This window comes from Martes martes, assembly GCF_963455335.1.
Source record: "Martes martes genome assembly, chromosome: 4".
Classification (NCBI taxonomy): Eukaryota; Metazoa; Chordata; class Mammalia; order Carnivora; family Mustelidae; genus Martes; species Martes martes.
Window position 1 is genome coordinate 87389816 of NC_137891.1, and position 24971 is coordinate 87414786.

A 24971-nucleotide genomic window follows, 5' to 3' on the forward strand; every position below is an offset into this window, starting at 1 on the left:
AGTGCATATGGGATTCCTAGGTGAGCTGGAGAGTTTGGGGCTGTGATTACATTTTGAAGTCATCAGCATTTGGTGTTCAGGGGCATGAATGAAATTCACAAGGAGATGATATAAATTAAGAAGGTGGAAGGCCCGAGGTAGAACCTTCAGTGCCCTAACCCTTGGTTAGGAAGAGGAGTCTGCAAAGGTGACCAAGACATGGAGCCAGAGAGGCAGGAAGAGTGATAAGTATCACGTGCTACAAAGAGGTCATTTTAGATAAGCAGTAAGGATAATTGTGATCTTATTGTAAGTCAATGCCATTCTTCTTCAAGAGAAGCCCATTTTGGTAGGATGAGCACTGCATCTGGGTGAGAAAGTAACAAGTGAATGTTGATTTTAGGAAGTTTTACAGGGTAGAGGAGAAGAACAGCTGACAGGTAGGAACAGGGGAGTAAACCTAAAGGAACTCCTCTTGGCTTTGTTTCGTATTTTTTTCTATGAAGTTGAAGGCAAGGTCATGCGTCAGGAGTTAGGAAGTGGTAAGAATTGGGTAGGAGAATACTGGAGGTGTGGCATTGTAGCTGAGAAGATTGGTTGACTTGTCCCCAAGTCAAGCAGAAGGCAGCAGTGTTCCATGGAAAGTAATGAGACTGACTGCCATTTATTTGTAGTTGGGTTCCTCTGCATGATTATTTGATCTTATCTTGCTCAGTAGGCCCAGGTAGTAGCAGAGAAGTTGAATGTGGGAGCCATCAGGTTGGGCAGATGAAATAGAAGAATAGTGGAACTAGTTTTTTACTGGAAAATAAGTGACCAGTCAGTGGGCTTGCATTCAGTTAGGCAAGAAGGGACAAAGTGGCATCTAATCCATTTTTCCCCCTCAGTCGTCACTGCTTTCCAGCTCACCATCGTGTCCCCTAGTGTAGCTTACCATCATGTTGTTGCAATAATTTCCATTTGTGTTCCTTCCACACTCTTCTCACTACAACCAGGGGGATCTTTTAATACTTCATGTCTGATCATGTCCTGCCCCTGCTTACAACAGTGACTTACATCAATGGCTTTTCATTACCTTTAGGATAAAATCCCCATGTTTAGTAGGGTCCACCAGGCCCCCCTCCTAATCCTCATTTTGTACCATTCTCACCTCTTCCTGCCATAGAACGTTGATATATGTTTCCTCTGCTTGGAGCATTCTTTCTTTCCCAGTTTGTCCCTCCAATTCCTACTCATTCTTTGGTCCTGAGATGTAATATCACTTCCTTGGGAAAGCTTTTTCTGACTCCCTATAGGAGATCACACCCACCTCTCCAGCATTTCTTCATTACAATTTTCTGTGAATTTTTTTTTTTTTCATCCAGACTGGAATCTTTGTGAGGATAAAGATTGTATCTGTCTAGTTCACTGTTGTGTTTCTAGTCCTGGTCATAGTGCACCTAACACATAGTAGGCACACCGTGATTTTTGTTGAATTGTGAACAAGGTAGTTAAGGAATTGGATGACTTGGTCTGAGGTGATGATATATTGAGTTAAGATAACAGGTTTAGGGGCGCCTGGGTGGTTCAGTGGGTTAAGCCTCTACCTTTGGCTCGGGTCATGATCTCAGGGTCCTGGGATCAAGCCCCGCATTGGGCTCTTTGCTCGGCGGGGAGCCTGCTTCTCTTCTCTCTCTGCCTGCCTCTCTGCCTACCTGTGATCTCTGTCTGTCAAATAAATAAATAAAATCTTTGGAACAACAACAACAACAAAAACTTAAAAAAAAAAAAAGATAGCAGGTTTAGTAGTAGAGAGGGAAAGCTGGAAGGAAGATGAGACTGTAGCCAGAGTAAAATTTTGGATGTTGAAAATATAGAGGTGTAGTAGTTTTAGGAGATGGCAGAGTCCAGGACTGAGGTGCTGGAATGAAGATGAAGGTCTTTGCATTTGATGAGATTATGAAACTCTTACAGCAGAAACATTGGATGGATGGTGTAGGTGGGTGTTGAAATTGCTGAGGAAAGTGGTAGGATTTAAAATGAGGGCAATATAAGGCAGGCGTCTAAGTCTTTAATACATATGAGACATAGGCACAGCCCTTTCCTATGTGAAAGAATTCAGTGGATAAGAATCAGTCCTGTTTTGGGGTTCAGTAATGCCCTAGTGCCTTTGGAGGCAGTGTGGTATAGTAGAGCATGTGTCCAAAATATCTGGGTTCAGACTTTGGACAACGCATCCGACTTTTCAAGCCTTATTTGTTTCTCTGTTTGTTAACACATTTTTATGTGAAGAAATGCTTTCACTAATCCTTGTCTATGCAAATGCCATCATTCTTGGGTGTGGTTTTATTGTTCTGGAGAAGAGAACACAGGCCATTATGTGGAAGTTACAGAGGGGGGTGAGCTGGTGATTTAATTTAGAAAAGTATTTTGTAACGATTAGGTCTGTTCAAAGTAAGACGGACATGGTGGCAAAGGAATGAGTCCTCCATCAAGGCTTGCATCCTCCATCAAGGCTTGGATCTATGTGAAGACTGAGTGATTTCTCTATCAGAGATGTAAAAGAAGGATTTCTGCATGGGGGCAGACATTGAATTAAGTAATCACTAATGTCTCATCCAGTTGGAGGACTGGAGGGTTTTGCCCCCAGTTGAGATTTGTCTAAACACTATTCAATCAACAGATGTTTGAGTGTCTCCTCTGTTTTGTTTGAAAGTTTAAAAGCCAGTATTTTCTTTTTTTTCTTCCTGTGTGCTGAGACAGAGCCAAGGACTATGTGTTTTAGTCCATGTTGTGGCTATTTCCCGTTTGGATTTTGAGAAGCGCAAGCCAAGTGTTGGTGGTGATGTAACAGAAGCCACTGTCCTCACCTGCTGGGTGGGGTTCGGTTGGAGTCTGTGGCCTGCACCTGGAGGCATCAGATAGAAGAATGAATGTGCTGCCAAGAAGTTTGGTTTAGTGCTTTGAATTTTTTGGCAAGTCATTCTAGATAGTTTTGGATCTCTGAATTACTTCTCAAAAATAATTTTTTGAAGAAAGACCTACTGTATTGGCAAATGAGGTCTGTGATGCCGTGACATTGATGGTTTTTTTATTGGCCTGTGTCTGGCTGGGAAATTGTCTACATGCCCATGGCTTAATCAACTCTTCTCTCTTCTGCTGAGCATCTTTTTGCTGATTGCTATTTGTCTGCTTACTGTATACCTCCCACAGTCTTTCAGAAAGTTATTAAAGTGGCTTTACTGAGTTCTTTGAATTTTTTTTTTTTTTAAAGAGAGAAGATTGAAATTCATTTTGAAGCTATGCTCTTGGTCTTGGATTAATCATGCTTTCAAGTTATTTGGGCTGCAGCCATCTCCTGTGACCTCTAAGACAGTGACCGAAATGGGCTTGAAGAAGAAGTTCTTGCTTGTATTAGGGGAAGGAGAAACCACTCATTCATTTATGGATTCTGAAGGAATTTAATTCTTAAGTATAAAATGTAAGGAACTAGTTTATTTTATAACTTGATATTTTGAATTTGAGGTTGTTAGGCCAAAAGTTCCATATGTATTGGCAGCATTTTCTGACAATTGGCATATTGAAATGGAAGGAAATTAGATATCGATAATACACAGACTAAAAGAGAATGTCAGGATCATGGTTTATGAGGCCATAGTGAACTGGAGAAGTTCATTTTTTAAACCTGGGAAGGATCTGAGAGGTCATCGAATACGAGTCTAGGATAAACAAGAGGCACCTGAAACCCTGTTAAGTAATTGGACCAAAGCCACCCGGCTAACATATATAGGTGTAGGTAAAAATCTTAAGATACAGGGATGGTGGAACTAGTGACAGTACAGATGTCTCTTCAGAAAAGAGAGTTTCTGGGGGCGCCTGGGTGGCTCAGTGGGTTGAGGCCTCTGCCTTCAGCTCAGGTTATGATCCCAGCCTCAGGTTATGATCCCAGGGTCCTGGGGTCGAGCTCCGCATTGGGCTTTCTGCTGGGCGGGGAGCCTGCTTCCTCCTCTCTTTCTCTGCCTGCCTCTCTGCCTACTTGTGATCTCTGTCTGTCAAATAAATAAATAAAATCTTAAAAAAAAAAAAAAGAAAAAGAGTTTCTGAAACTTGGAGAAATGGATTGGGACCATGGCAGACTCTTAGAAATTGAGGGATGATAGGAAGTCCGAAGGACCCTGGAATTTCTCATTTGCTAAGTTAAGCCGAAAATGGATTGGTTTGGTGGTGGCTGGTGTGGAGGTTCACTCAGTCATTTAATCATTTACTCATCAGGCATTTATTGACTGCCTGCAGTGTTGTAGGTGCTGTGCTAGGTGCTAGGTGTTGGGGCTATAGATATGACTAAAACACGTCCCTGCACTCAGATTAGTGACTTCCTGGTTTTATGACCCACAAATCATTGCTCTTTATTTGCTTAATATTTCTAAGGAATGCAGAAAATCAGGATCTGATCATACCACCAAACAAGCTGTGTCATGGGATTGGAGGAGGTCTGAAGAAAAGGGATCTGAGTCACCCTTAGACTTTAGGTTGTTTAGGAGGAGCTGTTTCTGCAGAGTCACCTGAGTCACCTTTTACCTTTGAGAATTCTACTTTTGGTCTTCTCTAAAAGGCGAGGGATTGGTGGTTGTGGCGGGGCAGGTGTGTTATGGTTGCTTTAGGATCAAGCCCTCTTTTCCAGAGAACCCGTCTAATGTGGTAGAATTGGTCAGAGATTGTTCTTCACTCTGTTATTGCTTCCTCAGCTGGGACTGCTAACTTTAGAGGAATGTGGATTGGTGCCAGGCTATCAGGTCAGGGACAGAGTTTCTGCCAAAGTCAAGTCTGAAAGAAGAGATCTTTTTCAGGTGAACTTACTTGGCTCACTTGTCCGCGGTGGAGAAAGGCATATTTCCTGGGTTCATGAAATTAGTGGGCAAAAATTAACTTTCGTGTACCTTTGAGATCTCCACTCTGCTTTGTGTAAAAGCTTATTTTATTTTGAGTAGTTTAAGCTTAATCAGCTTGCTCCTTCCATATCCTCAGCTAGCCTCAGAACACTAGTCAACTCTAAAGTTTTTCAGTGTATAGTATTCATTTGTTCATTTATCCATTCATTCAGCATATATTTACTGAGGGCCTGTATGCCACGCACTGTGCTAAGTGTTACATGCTGAGGACACAGTAATAAACAAGACACACAGCATTGAACGTTCAAGAAACTGACGTATTAGAGGGGGAGCCTAGACAGCAACCTATTAAAATAATTACGGGTTAAATCAAGTGCCGGCAAGGAAATAAACAAGGTGGGGAGTTCTTCAGGGTGGTAGTCTGCTGCTTTCTTCCATTAGCTTAGATAAGCAAACTGATGGATGGAAATGGAATACTTTAGAGAGGTAGAAGAAAAACATTATACTCAGAACGACATTAGGTCTGTGATTAATTTAGTAGTTAAGAAATTAATGATGGGGGTGTCTGGGAGGCCCAGTAGGTTAAGATCTGCTCAGGTTGTGATCCCAGGGTCCTGGAATCGAGCCCTGCATTGGGCTCTCTGCTCAGCAGGGAACCTGCTTCCCCGCTCTCTGCCTACTTGTGATCTCTGTCTGTCAAATAAATAAATAAAATCTTGAAAAAAGAGAAATTAATGAGGAATTAGGAAACTAAATGTTGCTCTTCATAATAAATTCAGCTGAAATGAATGAGCCAGGATTGTTTCTCCATTTGGTAAGGAAGCTGCTGAAATTGGGCTATGATCATCCTATTTCAGTATAATTTAAGCCTTATGTGTTTATTTCCTCCTCAGGTGGAGGGCTGAATTTTGATCTATGTCCACCCTACCTCAGCTGCTTGAAAGTACTTAATGATCACATGACCCTGGACATGGATGCTGTCCTGTCAGATTTTGTCCGTTCCACAGGCGCAGAGCCTGGGCTGGCCCGAGATCTCCTGGAAGGTAAGGAGTCACGAGGGGAAAGATGAGAAGAGAGAAAGTAAAATGCAATGTTTATTGTTAGGATGACTTGGAACATTTAAAGGTGATCAGAAAGATACTTTGTGTGTGGCAGGCCTTACATTTAAGTTGCTTCTAATAATCCACCTATGTATGACTCACCATAATTTTAAAATGCAAAAATCCCCTTTCACCTTGAATTTTTGGTGTAGCTTTCTCCACTGTGAATGTATGCTCAGGTAATGCAAGTGAAATTTTATATTAATCCACTAAAAGTACAATTCTGTATCTGTAAGTCTTTTTCTTTATATATAAGTGACTTTAGGATCATTTGTGGCTTTGTTTCTTTCCTTCCCTAATTTGTATAGGTGACTCTGTAGAGTGAATTAAGTTAATGTTTTTATTTTGCTACCTTTGTTTATTTAAATCTGTATGTACACATAAGTGTGAACGTTCTGATTTTAAGGTCTTTAAGGCTTGGAATCAGGTCAGTAGAATTCTTTGTTTGGAGTCATAATTAACAGATGTTTTTTGAGGATGGAAATATATAATGACATAGATCGCTAAGCCTGAAGAGAAATGGAAGATCTGGGTTTAGACTCCAGTTTGCTAATTCAGTATGACTCTGCCCTTGACTGGCATTTTTGGTTTTATTTCCTACTACCTTCTTCTCCTCCTTACGCTTCAGCCTGGCCCAACTTGTCACCTTTCCCTGGTCACATTAAGTTGTTTTCTAAGTCTGCAGTGTTCCTTCCTTCATTATTCTCCTGAAATTCTCCTCATCCTTCAGGATTCAGCTCAAATGCTTCCTTTTCCTCTTGTAACATGTGTTGAATGCTGTATGTGTGAAGTACTTGAGATATATTATTTTATTCTTACAGTCACTCTACAATATAAGTTTTATTATCCTACTTTTACAGTTTTAAAAACTGAGGTTCAGAGAAGTTAAGTGGTATTTGAGCTCAGGCGATCAGATTTCAGAGGCTGGCTCTTAACAATTATGTTACAGTTAATATTTGTGTAATCTCTTTCTCTCACACACACATATGCATACACTTCTGTGCTATGAAGGAAAGGTTGAAGGTACTATACGAGTGTAAGAGAGAAACTTAATTTAGATACAGGGTGCAGAAAGGCCTTTCTAAGGAAGTGACATTTGAGCTAAACCCAGAAGGGTGGGTGGGAGTAGCAAGATTAAAGGGATAGAGAAGAGAGTGTTGATATAGAAGCTTACACAAGGACCTAAGGTGAAAGAGTTTGGCACTGAGTAGGAAGAGTGAGGCAAGAGTGGTAGGAAATGAGCAGAAAAGGCAGGAAGCAGAATTGGGGGCCCTTTGTAGACTGTGGTAAGGAGTTTAAATGTCATTCTGTGTTTAGTCGGAAGCTGGTGAAGGGTTGTAATCAGGGGAGTGATGTGATGGGATTTGAATTTTGGTTGAAGGATATGAAACATTGGATTGTGGCCAGAGAAGTGATCAACCCAGTTAAGACTGTTGCTACAGTTGAGGTGAGAGATGGTGGTGGCCTAAACTACTATAGTGTCAGAAGAGAGAAAAGTGAATGGATTTAAGATAGAACTTAGAAGGGAAGTCAAAAGGCCTGATCTTCATTTCCTCCCTGCTTCTGTCTTTATCTCTTGCTTTTCTCTTTAAAAGTTAACTTTGGTTCATGGTGTAAAGAACGAATTCGAGAGGGGACATGCTAGGGGAAGAGAGAATAGCTGAACCTCTCCCAAAGACCAGGGAACAATCTTGAGGGCCGGCATGGGCACAGTAACAATAAAAATGGACAAGAAAGAACAGATTTGAGAGATGTTTCATGAATGCAAACATTGACTAGATAGTGAGGGCAGAGAAGTAGTTGGGTCTGAGTAGTGAGGAGCTGAATTTTCTGATGGAATTTTCTGGCCTGGAGGGCTTGTGATACCATTACCAATTTGAGGAATAGAGAAAGAGAAGACGAAGCAAGTCCTAGGAAGGAGAATGATGGACATTCAGTTTTGGACAAGTTGGCTGTTAGGAGCTGATTCTAAGGAGTTTACCACACAACTGCAAATACAGAGCCAGTGTTCAATACATGTTCTGTATTTCCAACTGTGTGGTAAACATTCATTCATTTATTTGTTGAGTCAGGACAAAAGTCCTTTATTTTTCAACAGATATGTATTGAGTACCTACTGTGTGCCAAGTTCTAGGTGCTGAACAAAACAAAACAAACAAAAATCCCAGCCCTTATGTTCTAGCAGGAAAAACAGTCATTAAATAATAAACATGATAACCAAATCATTGTGAAGTGTATGTTAAGGTGTGAAGTGCTGTGGAAAATGATGAGGCAGGTTGTAATTTTTACTTGGGTAGTTAAGGCGGGCCTTGTTACGAATGTGACATTTGAACAAATATCTGAAGGATTGTCTGTGTAGATAAATTGGGAAGAGAGCCTTCCAGGCAGTGGGGAGATTGTTGAAAAGGCCATAGGTGGGAGCAGTCTTAGCATGTTTGTAGGAACAGTTAAGAGGCCAGAGCCACTGAAGTGGTGTGAGCAAAGGGAGTTGGAACAAGTGGTGAATGTAATGGCTCAGAAGTAAATTCATCAGGTACTAATGATTCATACAGCTTAACTGGAAAATCAGAGTAATAACAAGGTATCACAGCAACAGCAATAAAGACATATATAAAACTTTATGTGGGGGCGCCTGGGTGGCTCAGTGGGTTAAAGCCTCTGCCTTCGGCTCAGATCATGATCCCAGGGTCCTGGAATCAAGCCCCACATCGGGCTCTCTGCTCCACAGGGAGCCTGCTTCCTCCTCTCTGCCTACTTGTGATCTCTGTCTGTCAAATAAATAAATAAAATCTTAAAAAAAAACAAAACAACACTTTTGTGTATCAGTGCTTTTAATTCATTTGATCTTCATAACAGTCCTACATGGACTCATCTCCACTTTTTTTTTTTTTAAGATTTCATTTATTTATTCGACAGACAGAGATCACAAGTAGGCAGAGAGGCAGGCAGAGAGAGAGGGAGGAAGCAGGCTCCCCGCTGAGCAGAGAACCCAATGCGGGGCTCGATCCCAGGACCCTGGGATCATGACCTGAGCGGAAGGCAGAGGCTTTAACCCACTGAGCCACCCAGGTGCCCCTCATCTCCACTTTCATAGCCAGGGAAATTGAAGCACAGAGAAAAGGCTGGAGAAGTAGGCCAGGTCATAGAAAGCCTTGAATGTCAGACACAAGAAAGAGCCTAGAGTTTACTCTGTAGGCAATGGCAGGCAGTTAGCAGTTTTGATTCGGGAACTAAAATGAACAGAATAGAACTGAAATGGAACAGAACTGTGCTTTGGAAAGATTAATCTCATGGGATACTTTAGAGTGGATCGAGGTGGAACAGTGGATGACAGGAATTGAATTGAGGGGGTAGCAGGTGGAATAGGATAGAAAGAAATGTGAACAATCATATAATATATTATTTACTGAATAATATAACTGGAGAAAGCAACAGAAAAATCCAGTATGACATTTAGGGTCTTCGCTTCAGTAGAGTAGTGATTCTTAAATTTGGGGGCAGTTAACAGTTCCTTTTGGTAATCCGATGACAGCTGTCAGCTCTTTTTCTTTAGAAAAATGCATGTACTTATACCTTTGTATACAGTTCTGTATGGTTTAGGACATTATAGTGCATGCATGTCTAGGCTAAGCACTCTCTGGATCTCAGAATCGAGAGACCTGGGCTTTAGTCACACTTCTCCTTGGTGTAAGCTAGCTGTGCATTTGGGCAAGTCACTACTTCTTTAGGCTTCCTCTGTTTTATCTGTGGCCTCTGTGGGCCCTTTCAGATCAGAGACACAAATTTTCAATGCTCACAGAACCGACTTAGGAAGGACAACAAGTAAATAAAGAAATTGTGGTATTGCAGACTGAAGTATTAATGAAGAAAATTAGGAACAGGAGAATGGTGGAAATGCGCATGAATTTTGCTTGTTAGGTTTGAGAGGGTGGTTCAAGTGATTGTTCTATGTCTTTCCCCAGTTTCCCTGTACTCTGAGTACCCATTTCACTTTTTGCTTTGTCTCCTGCCAGGAAAGAATTGGGACGTGAGTGCTGCCCTCAGTGATTTTGAACAGCTACGTCAAGTCCATGCTGGGAACCTGCCCCCACCCTTTAGTGAAGGGAGTGGTGGTTCCAGGACCCCTGAGAAAGGGTTTTCGGATAGAGAGTCTGCCCGCCCTCCCCGACCCACCCTGCAGCGGCAGGATGACATCGTTCAAGGTACTGGGGTAACTGAGGGCTGTTTCTGTAGGCGGGAGTAGAAAGGAAGTGAGGGGACTGCTAAATGGAGCCATCCTTTGGAGACGCTCCTATTCCTCTCCCTGCTCCCCTGACAAACTGTTTAGAGGTGGCCTCAGTCTGTTTTGGTGCAGGAGCCCCGCACTGCCCCACTGCATCTTGAGTATTCCCCTGTGTGAAGGCCTTTTTCACATACTGGGAGGGAAATGGATGAAGCAGAACAATCTAGTTGTCGAGATAAAGTACATAAATGTAGAATTCAGAGGATCATGCCATCTACCTCTGAGGTTAATATTTGTCAGTATATATCAAAATTTTGAAATGCATGTGTACTTTGACTTAGCAATTTGATTTCTAGAAATTTATCATATATGTGTATGTGCACATGGAGATATAAATATAGATATATATATATATCTCCTTTAAATAAATAGACCTCAGTGGGCACATACACATATGCAGCATAAAGCTTGAAAGTTAAAGCTTGAAAACAATATTTAATGTCCATTAGTAGAGGAGTAGTTAAATAAAATCGTTTATGTTGCGGAGTACTCACAGCCACTGGAAAGAATTCAGTAGAACCTGATATGCTGCTTTTAAAGTCTCTAAAATCTATTGAAAAGGGTAAGATGCAGTGCAGTTTATATAGTATGTTCTTTATGTTTTTAAAAATGATTTTAAAAGCTATATGGGCTTTTAAAAAAAGATTTATTTATTTTAGAGAGCAAGAGAGAGAGAGAGGGTGTGCACAGGGGGAGGGGCAGAGGGAGAGGGAGAGAGAGTCCCAGGTAGACTTCACTCCAAGCGCAGAGCCCCATGCAGGGCTCTATCTCATGACCTTGAGATCACAACCTGAGCTGAAACCAAGAGTCCATCGCTTAACTGACTGAGCCATCTGGGCGCCCAAAGCTATGTGTGTTTCTATGTGTATAAAAAATTCTAGAAGAATCCAAAAGGTTGCCTCTGGGGAAGGAATCAGAAATTTTGAATAAAGGGGAGATTTCTTTTGTAATACTTTATATCTTTTGATAGTGTTTTGCTTTTTTACCATGGGCTTATGATACTTTTTTAAATACCAAAAAAAATAGTTTAAAAAATAACATCACTATAAAATGACTTTAGACAACTCTTGACTTACTTTGTATGCCATCTCTGGCAAGTACTGGATTAAGAACTACTTCCCAACACAATTTTTAGCTTTCAATAATCTTTATATATAAATTCAAGTCATGCAAATGGATTGTAATATGACACTGGGCATATTATGATCACAGACTATCTCATGGGGAATTATAAGTGCCATGTAATCAAAACAAATGAAATAAGGATGCCTAGGTGGCTGAGTTGGTTGGGCGTCTGCCTTTGGCTCAGGTCAGAATCCTGGGGTCCGGGGGTCGAGTCCTGCATCCAGGACCGAGTCCTGGACCAGGATCCAGGCTCCTTGCTCACTGAAGAGCCTGCTGCTCCCGCTGCTTGTGCTCTCTCTCTCTAACACATAAAATCTTAAAAAAAAAATAATTTGGGGCACTGTGTACATTACTGTCTTTCTCTAGTATATTGAGAATGACTGTACCTATACATTTCTGACAAATATGAATCCAGAGAAGTTGTAGTAAATAATGTAAATAAATGCTATTAATGGTGGATAAGAAAGTTTCCAGATGTATAAGATTTATCATTAATTTTTTTTATGATTATTTATTCGTGAGAGAGAAAGAGGCCAAGGCAGAGGGAGAAGCAGGTTTCCTGCTGAGCAGGGAGCCCAACTCAGGGCTCAATCCCAGGACCCTGGGATCATGACCTGAGTGAAAGGCAGACGCTTAACTGACTAAGCCACCCAGGCACCCCTATCATTAATTTTCTGTAATGGAAAGTCTTTCCTGTATTCTCCAAAACTGTGAAAATTATCAGAGTGATTATTTGATGCAGTCTAGCAAAATGAAACCCCATTTCCCTTATTGCCTCTTTTTTCCTATCAGTGACCAAGTTGCCAAATGAATGAGTCCCTGTTATGTTGGGAAATGGAAGTGAAAGAAGACAGAGTCATAGGGAGAAGTTCAGGCAAATTTTTTAAAAAGGGTAGAAAGAGGAATGTATATTTGGTGCTAATATAAGTGCCTGCAAAAATACTACTCTCCATATTTCCCCACTTACATTTGGATTTAGAAAGAGGGTTGGGAAGTTTGGTAGCTAGTTCAACTCACAGTTTTTCCCTGCCTTGTCAAGGGGTAATCATCACCACATGAGTGGAACGTTCTCTGGGCTGTGTATGTTCTAAGGTAACTCTGTTTCTCATTGCAGAAAAACGCCTGTCTAGGGGCATCTCCCACGCCAGCTCCAGCATTGTTTCCCTGGCCCGGTCCCATGTCTCCTCCAATGGTGGGGGTGGGGGGAGCAGTGAGCACCCCCTGGAAATGCCCATCTGTGCCTTCCAGCTTCCAGATCTCACTGTGTACAACGAAGACTTCCGCAGCTTCATAGAGAGAGACCTTATTGAACAGTCCATGCTGGTTGCCTTGGAACAGGCAGGTCAGTGAGTGCTTCTTTTCATGGGCTCTTCCCTCTGCTCTGCACTGGTAGGCAGCCACATGGAGCGGCTGGCCTTGACCAGTAGCTTCTAGTTTAAGTCTGGGAGCTGACTGCAAAGTCATGAGTTGGTCAGATCAACATGTACTGAGCTAGGTGCTTCTTTTTGGGACACAAATTGGATACTTTTTTTAAAAAATTATTTTTATTAACATATAATGTATTATTTGCCCCAGGGGTAACAGGTCTGTGAATTGTGAGGCTTACACATTTCACAGCGCTCACCGTATCACATAAAATTAGACACTTTACCCTGGAAATTTCCCATTTGATGGAAGGGAAACCAGATATACACATGAAAGGCCCAGGAATCAATACCTAAAAATCCATACATGGGGAAAAAAATACAAATAAATTACAGTTGGCTCTGGAACACCCTTGTGACCAGAAAGAACCAATACTATAGATGATGCGCAATGGTGATTAATTTAAAAGTCCCATTTGTTTACATGAGCTTTCCCCAAAGATTTATCTACCTTTATAGTTATATTTGTCTTAAATTACTGTTAAAATTAGTTAATATGGTGGGGCGAGACTGTTTGAATTCTGGGAAAAGCTAATCAGGTGTTAAACTTCTTAGAAGAAAGGCTGGGGGCTGGGAGGTGGGGGCATGGGAAAGAAGCTTGCATTTTTCCTTTGTACCCTTCTATAGTAACTATGTGCCTCTCTATACTTTTTTAAAAAGTTAGCAAGTTACCTGGCTAGTGAGATTATAGGCCAGTTTTTCTTTCTGTTGACTTTTCAGTAATTCAAGGAGACTTTGAAGTGTGGTTCACAAAATATTTTCCTCATGTGAATAATGGGAAGAGGGATGACTGTACAGAATCGAGACTCATTTTCTAAGGTGTTTCATGTGCTATCTTGTTGCGCATGTCTTTAAAGTCCTACCACATACAAGCTGACATGCTGTCATATGTGCAGATGATACCTGCGTGACCCTGTGAATACATGCTTTGGGTTGTTTTTCTTTTACTGATGATGGATTTGTGCTGAGCTTCATTGTTATGATGTTTACTGGTCTCCTGAGCAGAGTGAAGGAGTCAGAGCCAGACCAGGTGGCCAACACAGATTTCAACCTATGACCTGGGCCCCATCATCTAACCCAGACTTGCTCAGTCTCAGCACTGTTGATATTTAGGACCAGATAATTCTTTGTTGTGTGAACTGCCTGGTACATTATATTTTGTTTAGCAATCTCTCTAGCCTCTACCCATTAGATGCCAGTAGCATCCCCCCACCAGTCGTGACAACCAAACATATTTCTAGATATTGCCAAATGTCCCCTTGGATATTGGTTAGATCAGGGGTCCCCATGTAAGAACTACTGATCTCACCAATCATGTTCTTCAGGTTCTGATTGACTAGGTGTAAGTGAAGAAGATATAAGGAGTAGCAGTATTCTGGGTCGGCTTCCTAGAGGAGGCAAGTTTGGAGTCTGTTAGAGACCTAGGGAAGTGGGAAGGGCTTTATGGTAATCTGCTCCTCTCCTTTTCCTCCTGTTTCCATAGGGCGTTTGAACTGGTGGGTGAGTGTGGACCCTACCTGCCAGAGGCTGCTTCCTTTGGCAACTACTGGGGATGGAAACTGCCTCCTGCATGCAGCCTCTCTGGGTGAGTCTTGAAAATGGTGTTCCGCACCCTCAGAAAGAAAGCAACAGAATTTAGATCTCATGTGCAGGACTTAATCCACTAACCTTGATCTTAGGCAGAAGTGATCGTACAGCATGCGTGTGTGTGTGTGTGTGTGTGTGTGTGTGCATGGGCATGGGCGTGGGCATGCAGGAGGGGATGGAAGAGAGCCCCGCCCTGACTTTTCAGTCTCTTGTTCAGGGAGCATATGTAGAACAAAGGATTTAGCAGGGGTCCCACTCGGAGAGCTACCCTGCAGAAGTATTGAGCAACAAGTATGTAAGCAGGATAAAGCTATATGTGTGTATCATTCTCCTTAATATTTATTCTTTTAGTATTTAAAAAGGATATTTTCATCAGTTTTTGTGAGATTTGTTTAATTATAAAACTTATTTATAATTCAATATGTTTTTTGCCTTAGATTTTAAAAAAGTCCTCATTTTCCAACCATCCCTCCAGCTTTGATGCTGACTGTCATGTGCCAGACCCATCTTTTCTGCTGCTACTCTGTATTTTAGTTTGTTAGACTTGGATATTAGTAAGGGGCTTTCTGTCAGGAGTTTGTAGGATGTGGTGTATCCCCCACTTATAAGTTCCCGAAGTTTCTGAACCTCCAGAGTAGGAACATCTTTTCACCTCTCCCCTAAGTCACAGGGGTTTCTTTGAACCTAGCCTTAAGCCTGATTTCCTTGCTACTAGGGTATGTGCATCATAATTAATAAAGGTAAGGTGTCCTACTGTATGTTTCCTTGCCACAGGCATGTGGGGTTTCCACGATCGGGACCTGATGCTGCGGAAAGCTTTGTATGCACTGATGGAGAAGGGAGCCGAGAAGGAGGCATTAAAACGGCGCTGGAGGTGGCAGCAGACACAGCAGAACAAAGAGGTGAGGGAGTTGGGGTGGGAGCACCTTGTCCTCCAGAGCTGGCTACAGGAAATGCTCAGTGCATACCAATAGGCAGTGTCTCCTGGTGCTTAATTGGTGGTACTCCCCTTGTAATCCTGGAAGTTGTAGGAAATGCAGAAGACAACACAGGGCTCATGCCTTTCTGATAGAGTCATGAGAACTAGCATGGAGAAGCTGAGACCCATAGAGGAGGCAGCTAACATTGTGCTTCTCACCTGATAGATGCTCAGCAAGTCTCCAGTAGTAATCTTTTACAAAATTAGATATGACAGGTCCACAGGATTTTTTTATTGTTTGGGGTGTTTTGCTTATAATAATGCTAGGCCAATTTTTAAGGACTTATGTTTTCTGTTCTTTTTTTTTTCTTTAAAGATTTTATTTACTTATTTGACAGAAAGAGACATATCACAAGTAGGCAGAGAGGCAGGCAGAGAGAGAAGGGGGAGGCAGGCCCCCTGCTGAGCAGAGAGCCCGATGCCGGCCTCGATCCCAGGACCCTGAGACCATGACCTGAGCTGAAGGCAGAGGCTTAACCCACTGAGCCACCCAGGCGCCCTATGTTTTCAATTCTTATAGAAATGCTAAATGCTTAAAAATTTCATTGGCTGTATGTACTATTTGCTTTTCACATACCCTGTTTGTTTAAAAATTTTAAAAACATGCCTGTTAAATTGAGTTTGAATGGTACTTCTCAGGAGTTTAGCAGATGTTGAGACTGCTTTTGTATAAGAAAGTAACAATAGACTGTTTGTTCTTTCCATCCCCGTAACAAGGGTTGAGCTAACTATGGCCTGTGGGACAAATCCCACCAACAGTTTTATTTAAAAAAAAAAAAAAAAAAAAAGTTTTATTGGAACACAGCCCTGCCCATTCATTTATGTATGTTTGTTTACATTGAGTGCTTGCCTTGTGGAAACTAGAACAGCAGCAGAGTCCAGTAGTTGCATGTGGCCCAAAACGCCTAAAAGATTTACTAGCTACGGTTATGACAGAGCAATAAAAGAGTTTCCTGACCCCTCACTTTAATAATGATACTGTCCACTTACATAAAGATAACAGGTCTCCCTCTTTTCCCCTGGTTCTCGCTCTGTCTTCTGTGTTTATCTTGTGCTCTTTGTGAGTATCTGGTGGTTTTTTGCCATGTATATGGCTGGGTGCTCTAGCATAAATATGGGACTGTCTCTTCAGAAACTTACCTCTTTCTTTCCATCTTCTTTCTTGTCACCTTTTATTGCTCTATCATAACTGGCCATTATATAGAACTAAGAGTTTTTTTTTTAAGTTATTAGAATTTTATATCCTGAAGATTAAAATACGAAGGTAAAATGTGTCCTGTTTCTGTCTTAAAAACAAAGAACTCAGTTGTTAAAATTGGGATGGTATTAAGCTCAGAATGGTGTCTTTGATCAGTTAGTCTGCTCCACAGGGTTCCTGAGGGGAAATAAATGCACAGGAGCAAGGCCAAGTAGATGGCATTCTTTATTATTGCCAGGTCCCATGGCTCCCCGGTGAGCTGACCTGGACCTTGTGGAGAGCTTCTTTTGCTTCAACTAGAGCCAGCTGAAAATTTGCCTTCTTCACTATTTAACTCACACCATCCCTAACCTTACATTTGACCACTCCACAGTCAAGAAAAGACCAAACTAGAGCATTCAGCTATTAAGTCAAAGTGACAGCAACAGTCAGAGAATGGGCATGCCTAATTCCAGCTGTTAAGCTATTGTATTAATTTTAAAGGTGGAGTTAGATTATTATGGATTTAGCTAGGAGACCTAGAAATACCCAAGTTCTGTTCTTGGTCAGCCACCTGTTCCCCCTCAAAGTCCCCAGTGGAAATACATGCATAGAGAATAGCAGCTATCAAAGGAACAATATTTTACTCCTTTTACCCAGCACATTAAAAGTTCCATACTGGAAATGTGTCCTAGAGAATTGTTTTAGTTGAGACTATTTATGGCATTATACTGCACCTTGGGCATGAGAATGGAGGGAGGCGCGAGGGACTGTGGGGGCTTCTTTTAATAAGGACCAAACACCACACGAACTAAATTGGTTTTGATTTCCCAGGCCTTCTTGTTTTTTGTTGAAATTAGTGGTCAAGCCCAATGAGGATGGGGGCACCTGGCTGGCTCAGTAGATAGAACATGTGGCTCTTGACCTGGGAGGGTCATGAATTTGAGCCCCAGGTTGGGTGTAGAGATTGTTTAAATAAATAAACAATAACGAAAAAATCAAAACAGTAGGGAAGGTTTCATGTTGGCAGGGTACGCCACCTAGTGGCTTTGTGTATGAAAACAGGAAGCTGAAATAAGTGAGAGGAAGAGTGACCAGAGTGCCTAGTCAGTATATACTGACCAATCAGTATATACAGTATATACCGTATATTAATATATAGTATATTTCAATATTTAATTGAAAAGCTTTGATACAGCATTTTACAAAGAGAACATAGCTCTGTCTTTTTTTTTATTATTAAAGTAAAATGTGGACACCTGGGTGGCTCAGTCCCTTAAGCATCTGCCTTTAGGTCTTGATCCCTTGGTCCTGGGATCAAGCCTGGCCTTGAGCTCCCTGCTTAGCAGGGAGTCTGCTTCTCCCTCTCCTTCTGCCCTTTGGTCGTGTGCTAGCTCTCAAATAAATAAATAAAATCTTCAAAAAACCCATAAACTAAAATGTGCTTACAATAGCTCTTTAATTCTTCTTAAATTTTGCTGCTCATGCCCCTCATGTTTTCAGTGTGATTCTTTCTACTGTCAGTGTGTGTTTAAGCCTTATAAACTCATTTAAATACCAATGTAAGCTGAATACAATGAATAACATAGACTTGTCTGTCATATTATCATATACATCCTAAAGGCAAATGATATTTTTAAATTGTTTGTACCACTTCTCCCATTCCTTTGATAAAAATTATAGTTTTATTCAGCATCTATTTATTAATTACTGATCACATCGTAGACACTAGCATATTGCCTGAAACATGGTCCTGGCCCTTAAGAGTAGTAGGAGGAGACGGACATGTAAATACATAATTGTACCAAAGTAATAGGTTATTTTGGTACTGTGATAAAGGCTGTATAGCAGTTGAGGAGGGAGGGCGCAAAGGAAAGAGTGGGTCTACCAGGAAGATTTAGGAAGGGCTTCATAGAAAAGATACTTGAGGGATTCCTGGGTGGCTCAGTGGGTTAAGGCCTCTGCCTTCGGCACAGGTCATGATCTCAGGGTCCTGGGATGGAGCCCCACATCGGGCCCTCTGCTCCTCGGGCACCCTGCTTCCTCCTCTCTCTCTCTGCCTGCCTCTCTGCCTACTTGTGATCTCTGTTTGTCAAATAAATAAATAAAATCTTTAAAAAAAAAAAAAAAAAAGAAATACTTGAGTTCTGTCCTGACAGTTACGAAATTGGTCACCAGGTGGATAGGAGGTGGGTTGCTCCAAGCAGAAAGAACAAGCTAGACAGAGGCTCAAGTATAAAGCAACACAGTGCATTCAGGGAACTACAGCTAAGTAAATGATGTATTAGAGAGGTGGGTAGGGCCAGGAAGTAGACTTCGTATGCTTTGCTTAAGGATTTTGAACTATATTTAATAAGTCATGATGGTTCTTTTTTAAAATTTTATTTATTTGAGAGAGAGAGGAAGCATGAGGTGGGGCGGGGAGCAGAGGGAAAAGCAAACTCCCTGAGCAGAGAGCCTGATGTGGGACACGATCCCAGGACCTTGAGGTCGTGACCTGAGCTAAAGGCAGACGCTTAACCAACTGAGCCACCCGGCACCCCAGGTCATGATGATTCTTAAAATAATTTATAGCAGGAAGCAAACATCAGATTTTAATTTTAGAAAAACCTTTCTGGTAATATTGTAGAAAATGGATCAGTGGAATGCATGTCTGGAAGTAGTAAAACCAGTTAAGGACCATTGCAGTAGTTCATGCTTAATAATTGTTGACTAAGGGATCCAGGTGTGGGGTGGGTAAAAGGAGAGGAGTCTTCAGTAAGTCCCTCGTTTCTAGCTTGGATGGTGGGTGATATTCAGTGCTCTTCACTAAGGGAGGAATATAGGAAGAAGAGTGGGTTTTGCAAGAGTTCAGTTTTTTGTTTTTGTTTTTTTTAAGATTTTATTTATTTATTTGACAGACAGAGATCACAAGTAGAGAGATAGGCAGGCAGAGAGAGAGGGGGAAGCAGGCTCCCCGCCAAGCAGAGAGCCCGAAGCAGGACTCAATCCCAGGACCCTGAGATCATGACCCGAGCCGAAGGTAGAGGCTTTAACCCACTGAGCCAGCCAGGCACCCAAGAGTTCAGTTTCGACTGTATAGAGTTTGAGGCAGTCAAGGGCAGTTGGCAGTCTTCAGTAGGCAACTAAATGTGAATATAGAAATTAAGAGAAGGCCTGGGATGGAGAGGGAGATTTTAGCATCCTGAGTGTATAGATGGCAGTGGATGAGATTATGGCAGTCGAAGAGATCACCCAGAAGGAGCTAAGGCTGCTAATATTGTTGACACAACCCCAATATTGTTAGGGTTGGACAGAGTTGAGAGAGAGAGGAGAAGTTGTAGAAGCTGAAGGAGAAAAAAGTTTAATGAGGAGTTGAAATGCTACATGAAGACTGAGAAAGATGAAAACCAAAGAGTCCGCTGAGTTGGCAATTAGAAGGTCATTGTCCTTTGCCAGAGTCAGTTAGGTGAAGTGGTGTAAGTGGGGTAAGGTATTTAGGTGGAGGACAGAAACAAGCTGGACTGAAATGGGCTGGAAAAGAATGGAAGAAAAAGAAGTGTAAGAGAGATCATAGATTATTCTTTTGTGGACCTTGACTAGGAAAGGGAGAAGAGACTTGACTTTGTAGTACATGTTATAAGCCCAAGTGCTAAGAGGATAGGGAGTGGGGCAGTGTGAGTGAGTTGGAATTGCTGAACCTGGTCTTTAACTGCTTGTTCTCCCCTGCTTGTCTTTCACACAGTCAGGGCTGGTGTACACAGAGGACGAATGGCAGAAGGAATGGAATGAGCTGATCAAGCTTGCCTCAAGTGAACCCCGCATGCATCTAGGTACCAATGGAGCCAACTGTGGTGGGTAAGTGTGGCTCAGCAGGGGAGTAGGAAGGAAGTAGTCTTTACTGAGTCCTCAGCATCCAAAGAACTTCGTGCCAAGAGGATATCAGAAGGAAAGAGAGGGGCCGTGGCAAGGGTACAGAAGGGTGTAAGAACGGCGTGCTATGTTCTGGGAACTACAAGTAGTTGGGCATTGCCAGAATACAGGGTACGTGGTCTAGAGTGCTAGACAAGACTGGATAACTAGAGTCGTGTGTGCCATGCTGAGGGTTCTATTGTACCCTGTCCTGTCCAGACTTTGAGAAACTGCAGGACATGACTCAGTTTTCTCAATAAATATATTGAGAATATATTCTCAATATATTTTATATTTATTGAGATATACATATCTCAATATATCTCAATATATAGAAATATATGAGATATATGAGATATACATATCTCTATATATCTCAATATATTCTCAATAGTTTCTCAATAAATATATTGCGAGGAAAATAAAAAAGGAGAGAGAACCTAATTTAAACACTCTTAGACAAATCAGCCAGTGGAAACATATGGTCATTTATAAGACAGTTGGGGAAACATGAACAATGTCTACGTGTTTATTGTTAAATTTTTTAAAAAGTCTGATATTAATGGTTGTGTGGTTGTTATTAACAGGAGTCCTTTCTTTTTTTAGAGATAGAAACTGAAAAATTTATGGATGAAATGATATGATGTTTAGGATTTGATTCAAAATGATCTGGTGGGTTGGGATGGGGGTTTATAGTGAAATAGATCAAGGTCTAGATGAAACGACATTGACCATGTGTTTTATAATTGTTGAGGCTGGGTGATGGTTACATGAGAGTTTAGGTATAATATTCTTTATAGTTTTGAATGTTTAAAATTTTGAAATTTTCTGTAACACAAAGTTAAAAATTATAATCTATCCAGACTTCAGTGTGCATAAGAATAATCTGGGAGGCTTGTTAAAGTGTGGATTTGGGGGCCCCCTCCCTGAGGAACTTCAATTGAGTTGGACTGAGCTATGGCCCAGAAATCTGCATTTGTACCAAATACCCCATATTGAATCATGTTGCTGCAGGGGGCAGGAAGCCACTGAATCGTGTATACGTGGGTGATAGGAGCAAATTCGTGTATTTGAACACACTGCTAGCAGAGTGGCTGATGAAGAAGAGGGCAGTGAGACTGGGTGCAGTTGTAGTAATCCAGGAGACAGGCCATGGGTGTGAACAAGAGTGGTGGGTTGCAGACAGGCAGGAGGAGAGAGACACAAGAGACAGGTAAGAGATGGAATTGGTCAAGCTAGGTGATTAATTAAGATGAGAGATAAAGAAGAGTAACTATTTCAGACTTGTGATTAGGCTACTAGGTAGATATGGTGAGGTGAGATGCTCTTTTTCACGTAAGGGAACGTAGGAAGAGGAATTTTTCTTTTCTTTTTTTTTCCTTCTTTTTTTTGTAGAACTTGATGCATGTGATGTGTGGGCAGTTGTGGTGGGTAAAGTGAGGCTACACAGTTGTGTCCTGAGCTATAGGATGAAGTAGATTGGGGAAGGCTATTGAGCAAGATTGGTTTTAACCAAGGGATTACTTCCAGATTCCTAACACTACTTTAGCCCTAGGGCCTTCAAATCTTTCTTGGATTTCCTCATCTCTGACACAGGAATAGAAATAGCCATGGTAGCATAAAATAATCAGCTATGTCCATGGCAGCCTTAAGATTAGAAAACCAGGAAAGGACATTCCTCTTTTTCCTCTTTGTGGGACTGGTCTTCAGGGGTGTCTTGTTTGATTTTCCTCCCTCTCCCCTCTGCTGTACCCCTTCCACTGTCTCCCCTCCTGCAACTCTAGGGTGGAGAGTTCAGAGGAGCCTGTATATGAGAGCCTAGAAGAATTCCACGTCTTTGTCCTTGCCCATGTGCTTAGGAGGCCCATAGTCGTTGTGGCCGACACCATGCTGAGGGACTCTGGAGGGGAAGGTGAGTCAGTCCTCCCTGCCCTGAGCACCTTCTGTTTGCAGAGCCTTGGGCTAAGCACTGGGAGGAGGGAAGGAAGGGGCTATATGGACCCTTGGGGAGAGACAAGATATACATTAGAATGCAGAATTCTCTAGAGATTGAATGCAAAGCAGTTGGGGTTAATTGATGAGGATTCTTAACTTAAGAGTTAGAGTGAGTGAAAGGGGCGCTCACTTGGTAGAGTAGGGGCGGGGGGATTGCCCTCTAGGCAAGAACACATCCTGAATAACAGTCTTTGTGGTTTGCTGCAGCTTTCGCCCCTATTCCCTTTGGGGGAATCTATCTGCCCTTGGAGGTCCCAGCGAGCCAGTGTCACCGCTCCCCTCTGGTGCTCGCCTATGATCAGGCCCACTTCTCTGCACTTGTGTCCATGGAACAGAAGGAGAACGCCAAAGACCAAGGTGCTGAATGCGGTGTTGTTATCTTTGGGTGTGCTTTATTTTCACTTGGAAAACCTGAAATGGGAGAGAGTGTAGGAGGGAAGAACTAAGTGACATGCAAGCCCAGGCAGGGCACACTGATACTGTTTTACTAAGCCAAAGATACTCCAGGGTGTTTAAGTTAAACATAAAAACATTTTGACAAAGAACTTTGGGGAAAAAACAGTAGCCTGCCTGTATTTGCTGCTCCTTGTTCTGGAGTGAAGAGTGTGTGTATTAAGGTCATAGAACCTTTCAAGTGATGCTTTGCTGTGTTTGTCTTAATAATGACTTTGAATTTTTTGAATCCACATTAACTGGCGAGAACATCATGAGTGTTTGTTGACTGACTGGTGGGGAGTCATGGAGATTAGTGGCCTAAATTGTGTGTTGGCTAGTAAGGGAAAACCAGTCTGTCTGTTTTTGATGCCAGCGTAATTCACATGTGAAAACTGAGGAGTGAGCTCAGTTTGAGACCTGTGATACGATCCAGCCTCCTTTTTAGTGAAGTCAGTTTGTGTTCAGTTTCCTTCCTCTCTTCTTAAGGAGACTCCTTGATGACATGTTTCTTCCTCCTCAGCTGTGATCCCACTTACAGATTCAGAGCATAAGCTGCTGCCCTTGCACTTTGCTGTGGACCCTGGAAAGGGCTGGGAGTGGGGCAAAGATGACAATGACAACGTCCGATTGGCCAGGTGAGGCAGGCGTAGCCTTCCCACCTACGAAGTGTCTTTTCCACATTCAGCATTCGTTTCCCCTGAGACTCTTCTCAGCTTAGAGGCAAGACAGTTACATCCTAGCTCCGGAGTTTTGGGAAGATGGAAACATGGGGGACAGGTTGGGCACCAGGATTCCTGGAACATGCAGCTGCTTTTTCTCCCCATGAAAGAGAGGGAAATCCTGGGACTGCCACTTGTTCTTTCCTTATAATATGAGGAATGGTCGTCTACTGATACATCCCAGAGTCTCCAAAACAGTCATCAGAAAATCAAGATAATCAAGTCACACTTTTTAATCCCAGCCCAAGTGAGAGGGTTTTTATTTTATTTAAGTTTTTTTTTAAAGATTTTATTTTTTAAGTACTCTCTACACCCAACATGGGGCTCAAACTCACAACCCCAGGATCAAGAGTAGTGCGCTTTGTCAGCTAAGCCAACCAGGCAGTCCATGAGAGGGGTTTTTAAAGTAATTGACCAAAATACTTAGTTTGCTTTGGATTTTTGCCTTTCTGAATTTAAATAGCAATAAACATTTGATCTTTCTGACAGCCCCTCTCCTTGCAGCCTCTCAAAGCAGGTTTAGTCTTCCAACTTTGCCTTCCATGGCTTCCTACAAAGAGGGTATGGGTCTAAAAGCTCCTCTCTTACCTCCTGTCCAGTGTTTCCTTCTTTGGGCTCCTGACATTGGGATCTAATGGAGAGGGTTTGATTTAAAAACTCAGAATTTATAGCTTTCAAAATAAGTTCTCACCTAAATATCAAAAGTTCCTTCTTAATAATATTTACACCAACAACAATAGTGGCTATTGTTCAGTCAATATTTCCTGTTTTCCAGACATTATGCTGGGTCCCTTCCAATACTATTTTAATCTTCACAACAACACTACAGGGTAGATATTATCTGTGTCCATTACCAACCCCAGCTGAGTTTAGGGAGGATGAAGTGACTTGCCTCAAGGTCATAAAGCTTAGTACTAATTGGTGGAGCTATAATTCAGACCCAATCTTGTCTGAGTCCCAAGCCATGTAGCCCTCTCCCATCCTCCCAACTGGATCACACACTTTGTTTTTTAAAGGTCATGGGATTTTTTTTTTTAAGATTTTATTTCTTTGACAGAGAGAGAGAGAAACAGAGAGGGAACACAAGCAGGGGGAGTGGCAGAGGGAGAAGCAGGCTTCCTGCTGAGCAGGGAGCCTGATGTGGGGCTTGATCCTAGGACCCTGAAATCATGACCTGAACCAAAGGCAGACGCTTAACAACTGAGCCACCTAGGCGCCCCTCATGGGATGTTTTTAATTCTTCCTTTTTCTTCACAGTGTAATCCTGTCCCTAGAGGTCAAATTGCATCTGCTGCATGGCTACATGAATGTGAAGTGGATCCCAGTGTCCTCCGACGCACAGGTGAGGACTACTCCCACCCCACCCTTGTCTGGCCTCGATTTCAGTGACCGGGTAGCAAGAAGATTTGG

At 42.1% G+C, this 24971-nt stretch overlaps 1 protein-coding gene across 1 annotated transcript in view; it reads left to right on the top strand.

Moving 5' to 3' along the window:
• Positions 1-24971, top strand: part of OTUD7B (OTU deubiquitinase 7B) — a 55987-nt gene that overhangs the window by 26202 nt on the left and 4814 nt on the right. Inside the window, exons 2-11 of the mRNA XM_080801530.1 lie at positions 5741-5890; positions 9961-10149; positions 12469-12696; positions 14262-14363; positions 15140-15267; positions 20246-20358; positions 22197-22324; positions 22615-22764; positions 23363-23477; positions 24819-24903. Of these exons, the coding sequence (XP_080657656.1) occupies positions 5806-5890; positions 9961-10149; positions 12469-12696; positions 14262-14363; positions 15140-15267; positions 20246-20358; positions 22197-22324; positions 22615-22764; positions 23363-23477; positions 24819-24903 (1323 nt within the window). The 5' untranslated portion in view covers positions 5741-5805. The remainder of the gene's footprint in view (positions 1-5740; positions 5891-9960; positions 10150-12468; positions 12697-14261; positions 14364-15139; positions 15268-20245; positions 20359-22196; positions 22325-22614; positions 22765-23362; positions 23478-24818; positions 24904-24971) is intronic.